The following is a 6,252-nucleotide window of genomic DNA, read 5'->3' as shown; positions in this document are numbered from 1 at the left end:
CTTTGGATTCTCTCTCTCTCTCTAGATGCTTTATATTATCAACTGACTTCCTAGTTTTGCTCAGTGGTCTTTAAGCGCTTTATTTTGTGGTAACTTGAATTGTTAGTATTTTACAGTACTTTGGATTCTCTCTCTCTCTCTAGATGCTTTATATTATCAACTGACTTCCTAGTATTGTTCAGTGGTCTTTAAGCGCTTTATATTCATCAAATGACAACGTAAATATTCCGCTAATCGAAGATAAACAAATTAGCACTTATGGGCCTGATACATGTTTGCAACTCGTGAAAGGCGAATTTGTGAAAATGGGGCCGTTGCGGCAATCTTTGAGGCCCCTGAAATAAAAACAAGAATACCTCCATATTTCATGCACAAGCCCGCTGTAATATTACATGAATCGATCAGAAATGATTTTATTTATAGTACAATTTAATGTATTATACTACTTACATAACAGAAGTAGCATTGTGGTGAGGAATTACAATATTCTTTCCTCGGGGCCTTTATAAGCAGACCTACTACGCACGCCACTGCTAACCACGGAGATGACATTCAACAAAGGCGAAGCTATGGTTGTTTTTTTAATAGCGTGACAGTCTTTAAAGGAATAAATCTAACAATGTACTTTGCTAATTCGGCTTCTAGAAGCATAATGAAATATTGTTGCATCTACCAACAATTTCTAGAATGAAATTTATTTTATTGTTAAGGTTTTGAATTAGAAAGTATGGCTTGTTTGTTTGAATTTAAGTACAAAGCTACACAATGTGCTATCTGTGCTCTGCCCACCACGGGTATCAAAACCCGGTTTCTAGCAGTGTAAGTTCGCAGACGTACCACTTTGCCACTGGGGGCTAGAAAAGTCTGGATCAGCCTACTTAATGCAGTCTATTTCTTCATTCTCGGTCATGGAATAGAAAGAGTATAAAACCAATTTAATTGTTTACCTGCATAACTGACTAGGAAATATATCTGAGTTTTTCTAACGCTTGTAAGGTTAAGGATAGTATTATATATCAAGCAAATGGAAAATTTCGAAAACGTTCAGTTCCATTTTTCTTACATATTTGTTGAAAAACTTCCCAAACTTGGCATTAGCTTGTTAAGTGTTCCTTAGTCATTTGCGAGTTTTTGTAACTCTGTAATGTGGAGTTTAAAATTTCCAATCAGTACTAGATTGTACTGAATAAGAATGTGTCTATTACAGAAGCATCTTCATTCCCTACCGTATTTGCCGTTATATAAAACGATTCCATGCACAAGACGACAATGGATTTTTTGAGCAAATTAAGCGTATTTCTTTGATGGTCGGTGTATAAGACGACCTCTATTGTTAAGCAAGTCTAGGATTTTAGTTTTGTAAAAACATTCGTAGAAGTTATTTTTAAACTGTGCTAACCTGCGCTCTGGAGTAATCAATACAACCACACGTGTGGTTTTATTATGCTCTTTAAACGCAACTTTATAAAGTTTTCATCACAGCTGAACTTCTTTTCTATTACAAAAATAAAATCCTAAACCTTAAGATATAGTGATCTAATATAAAAACATGTTTATAAAATTAGTGTACGTTTCAGAAACTAACTTTTTTGTTACAATATTAGCAATACGACGGATGGGATCAATACATTTCAAATAAAAAAAAGTGTTTTGATTAACTGTAACTATCATGCGAGATAAATAACTTCTAGTTCTGATGAATTAAGATGTATACAAATATTTTATTGTAACCCAGTAGGTACTACGATGTAAACACACTTACTCAAAAAAAGCAACGTAGTTTTTGGTTAAATATGCTATTAACCGGAGAGTTAGGGAATCTAACTGGGGATTTTAAAGTTTTAAGCCCGTAAACTTATCGCTGACCCACTGGGAGCCAGTTTAGAGAGGGTAAAGTCCTAGTAACTAGACTAAACATAATATTCATATAATTACCAAACAAAGGATGGCCAGTCGTAAGTTCACGGACTTAGAACGATAAAATTCAGGGGTCGATTCTGCGCAAATAGCCCATTGTGTAGTTTTACGCAAAAAGAAAAACGAAAACATCTACCGTATTTGTCTGTATACAAGACGATACTTTTCACTCTTAAAACAATGCCTGATTTTATCCCTCGTTTTATACACAATAAAGATAGAGTTCCAGTAACGCGGTGAACAGAGCGCAGATAGTCAATTGTATAGCTCTGCGTTAAAATAGTGACATATTGACTCCCCTCTCCATCGAATCAGCGACAAATGTGAGGGCTTATAACGCTAAAAAAATGGGCATAACACAGACAGCTATTGAGTAAATGTGTGCTTACAAACAAAAAAAAACTTTTCCCTATCGGAGAAAATCCGCACTATTGGAATTATTTTCATTACTCGTCAAAAATCGTCAAATTAATCAACATCCGATAACATTGTTAAATGTGGAAACAATGAAACAATAAAATATAGGCCTTAGAATTATATTTGCGACTACCATTTCATAGAGGTCGCTTCATGCGGTTTTCTCATAACGAACGCCAGCCATCGGGAAACACCAGTGTAGTTAAAAGTACAGACTTTTAACAAGTTGAGCAAGTCAAACAAGACTGTTGTGGGATGATAATTTTAGGTAGTTGTATATACTTAATTCGGCAGAAACGAATCTTTGAATAACTTGTAATAAATGTTAGAGTTTGCAACTAGAAACTGAAAATGTTAATTTCTGCAACACTCTAGGTATCATTTGGAGACATAAATTCAGGATTCTTTACTGAAGCTATCAACTCTTGAATAGCTTCACAAAATTATGCTGAAGTATGACGTAACCACATGTAACTCCAGGTTCAGGAGGAACTAATTGCATAAACTACACAAAAGCACAACGCAAATGGACCCAAACTATCATGAAATATATTTTCATGACAAAGTCAAGCCGCCATCCTTTCAATGCCCACCGATGATATTAAAGTCCAAACCTAAATTCGACAACTGATTATTTTAACTTTGAACAGTAATATGTTCGAGGGGGGGGGGAGATTCACAGCTTAGAACAGAATGTAATCTTACTGACATGTAAAATTTATTAATACGGTCTCGTATTTTCGCGGCTATGTGTATCAGAGGACAAGTTGAATATTCCGATAGCTTAGTAACTAATCAAAGCAGTATGAAACAACATAATACTCTGGGAAGACCTGATGGATAGGGCGCTCAACTCGCAATCTGAGGGTCGCGGGTTCAATTCCTCGTCGCCGAACATGGTATCTCTTTCAGCCGCAGGAGCGTTATAATGTGACAGTCAGTCCAACTATTCATTAGTAAATGAGTAGCCCGAGATTTGGTGGTCGGTAGTGTTGACTAGCTAGCTGCCTTCCTGCTACTCTATCACTACTTAATTAGAGACGACTAGCGCACATAGCCCTCGTGTAGCTTTGCGCAAAATTCAAAATAAACCAAACCAATACACAAAATATAAGTATACAACGTGTGCTGGCTGACTACACTTGAAAGGTTCATAGTACAATTAAAATAAGTCTTTATACCACACTGTCTTTATGTTCGAAAACCGCAACAATGAAACGAAAACCACAGAACGAAATTAAGTAACCAAAACCGTTCAAGCAATCGTAACAATGACATCATCAACATGTTTAAATAATTAATACGGTAAATATAAATCATGCTTCCGTTTACGAGCAACGTGTTCGATTTACTTGCATCACTGAATACAAATTGAAATGCTAATTTGTACATATTTAGATAATATATATTTAATTTAAAATCAATAATAAATATAGCTAATATCTGATTCCATCAGCATAGGGCCTGTCATGACCTGGTCGTTAGGGCTATCTGCTCAACATGCCCAGCTCCCTAGTGGCACAGCGACATGTCTGCGGACTTACAACGCTAGAAACCGGGTTTCGATACCAGCGGTGAGCAAGAGCACAGATACCCCATTGTGTAGCTTTGTGCTTAACTTCAAACAACAACATCAACATGCCCGCCCCTTTCAGCCGTGTGGGCATTATAATGTGAAGATCAATTCTACTACCTGTTGGTAAATAGCACCCAAAGAGTTGACGGGGATGGTGTTGACTAGTTGCTTTTCCTATAGTTTACCACAGATAACCCTCGGGTAGCTTTGCGCGAAATTCAACAAAATAGCAGCACGTAATTGATTAATGAATTCTATTTACTACTGTTATAATAATCTCAAAATAAAAAATACAAAAATCACGTTGTAGCAATTCAATAAAGTTACGATGTACAACCAGCAGCGACAACATCAGTTTAATTAAAGGTGGCAGAGCAGAACCGGTGGGGGGAGGTATAAGGAAACGCCTCCAATTCTGACACGGTAGTGAAGCTCCCCTTTGAATGGGGAACAGAGGCTTGTATGGAAAGTCGGGATTTCAGTGTTGAACAATCGTCGGTGCCCCCTCCCCCTCCAAATCACATACGTTCTGCCGTCTTATGCTACAAAGTTCTAACCTACAGATAATAATTATATAACGAAAAGTTTAAAGCATTTTGAACTCAGATTTAATGGTGTAACTGATTTGAGTTTGTTTAACTCGCAGCCGGTATGTTTTTACGTTTAGTATCATTGCAATAAAGCTTGGATCTATATGACCTATGATTTAATTAATAGCGCTATACTAACAAATACATCACATAACCACTGTCGGACGCCTTACACTCGGCCTTACCTAAACCTACTTGACGTTATAATACACTGAAAAATAAAATCCTAGCGAGTTATGTATGGCCTTGTGCGTGTGTGATTCTCTGCAAAATGTGGTTTAATTGTATAGTACCCATATTCATACAGTCACATTTTGACCTTGCTCAAAGGTTGAATCATTATATCTCATTTATCTGTATTATATTCCCTACTCGCAGGCCAGTCTTGACGAAGATTATACATGCTCATATAGAATTAGAACAGTTGACGCTTGGAGCTACTAGCGTTGCCAAATTACAACCTGTGTATGCAGTGTACTTCTGCATGTTCTGCTAACTAAGGTGACATATATCACAAGGTATCGATGTTTCTCACGTGACAAAAAGGTTTGGCCATAAATGTAAAACTATTTCCCTCCTTTTTTTTTTTTAATTCCCTTTATGGTTTCGATGTTAAATGGCTCCTATACTAATAACTCTTTCCAAGGCTGGTCGCACCCATATACAAACAAGTTTACTTTATTACTTCCGCAGACCAATACAAACATAAAATGTAGCGTACAGCTATATAAATCTTATTCTGGTATAACAGTCATGAACATGAATGATTCGATTATTTAATAACTAACATAAATAGATAAATTCTCTTCAGTAGGTTGATTTGTTTGGGCCACGTTAGCACAGAAACTACCTACCTGTACAGAATCGTATCGAGTATCGGCAGTAAAGCAAATGGGTCAACACTTTTCATTTGTTTTTCTGATATCATTTGATCTTGGAATGTGTCGTGGAGGGTCGAGGAAAAGACAGCTTTCCAACTTGGAAACTTTTAGCCATTAACTATCCACAGCCTTTAGTTTCGTACGCTCGTCTCGTTGAATATGGCGTAATCAAGTTCTCTCGCACACGTGCTTCTCGAGCGAAAGCCAAACAAACGTGCTCGCAACCAGAACTACCGCTCGGTTCAAGGAAATCATGTACGCGAATGATATTGGATACGCATGCGCATACGTTGTCTATATTGTACAATAGATAAAATATTCCCAGAAGACGATCAGGCTGTAAAACGTAAAAAATCCCATGACATCACCGCCACAGATTTTTATTTGGCGTTTCTAAACCAATCATAAACATAACTGTATGAATAACAAAAAAACAAAATAATTACATCATAGGGTTAATAATATCCTGTTTAATCCACGGAACGTCGAGAATATTTACAAAAAGTAGTTAAGGTAAACTCATTGTTATTATAATTTTATAGATACATATTTAATTTACTTGTGGTTTACTGCATAGATAGTCAAACATTATTTTGTTTTATAAAATATATAATATTGTATAAATGTGTGAAAAACCCTTCAAAACCTGGCTCAAGAAAGGCGGTAAGTCTTAGTCTTTTGTGACTGAGAAGTAATAAATAAATAATGATAATTATAATGATGAATACCGCTCTTTGGTAAGACAAACAAGGCAGAATCGTTTTTATTTTAAAACGAATCTAGACTAATGCGCCTGGCCCGGCATGGCCAGGTGGTTAGGTCGCTCGACTCCCACCCTGTGGGTCGCGGGTTCGAATCCCCGTCACACCAA

The 6,252-nt window shown here is 36.6% G+C and overlaps 1 protein-coding gene across 1 annotated transcript in view; it reads right to left on the bottom strand.

Annotated features, from left to right (window-relative positions):
- Positions 1-5,597, bottom strand: part of LOC106458268 (ETS homologous factor-like) — a 58,626-nt gene extending 53,029 nt beyond the window's left edge. Inside the window, exon 1 of the mRNA XM_013917757.2 lies at positions 5,355-5,597. Coding sequence (XP_013773211.1) covers positions 5,355-5,428 — 74 coding nt within the window. The 5' untranslated portion in view covers positions 5,429-5,597. The remainder of the gene's footprint in view (positions 1-5,354) is intronic.
- Positions 5,598-6,252: the final 655 nt, after the last annotated feature.

This window comes from Limulus polyphemus, unplaced genomic scaffold (genome assembly GCF_000517525.1).
Source record: "Limulus polyphemus unplaced genomic scaffold, Limulus_polyphemus-2.1.2 Scaffold437, whole genome shotgun sequence".
Classification (NCBI taxonomy): domain Eukaryota; kingdom Metazoa; phylum Arthropoda; class Merostomata; order Xiphosura; family Limulidae; genus Limulus; species Limulus polyphemus.
Note: the sequence above shows the minus strand (reverse complement) of the source record. Positions and strands in the feature narration are given on the sequence as shown.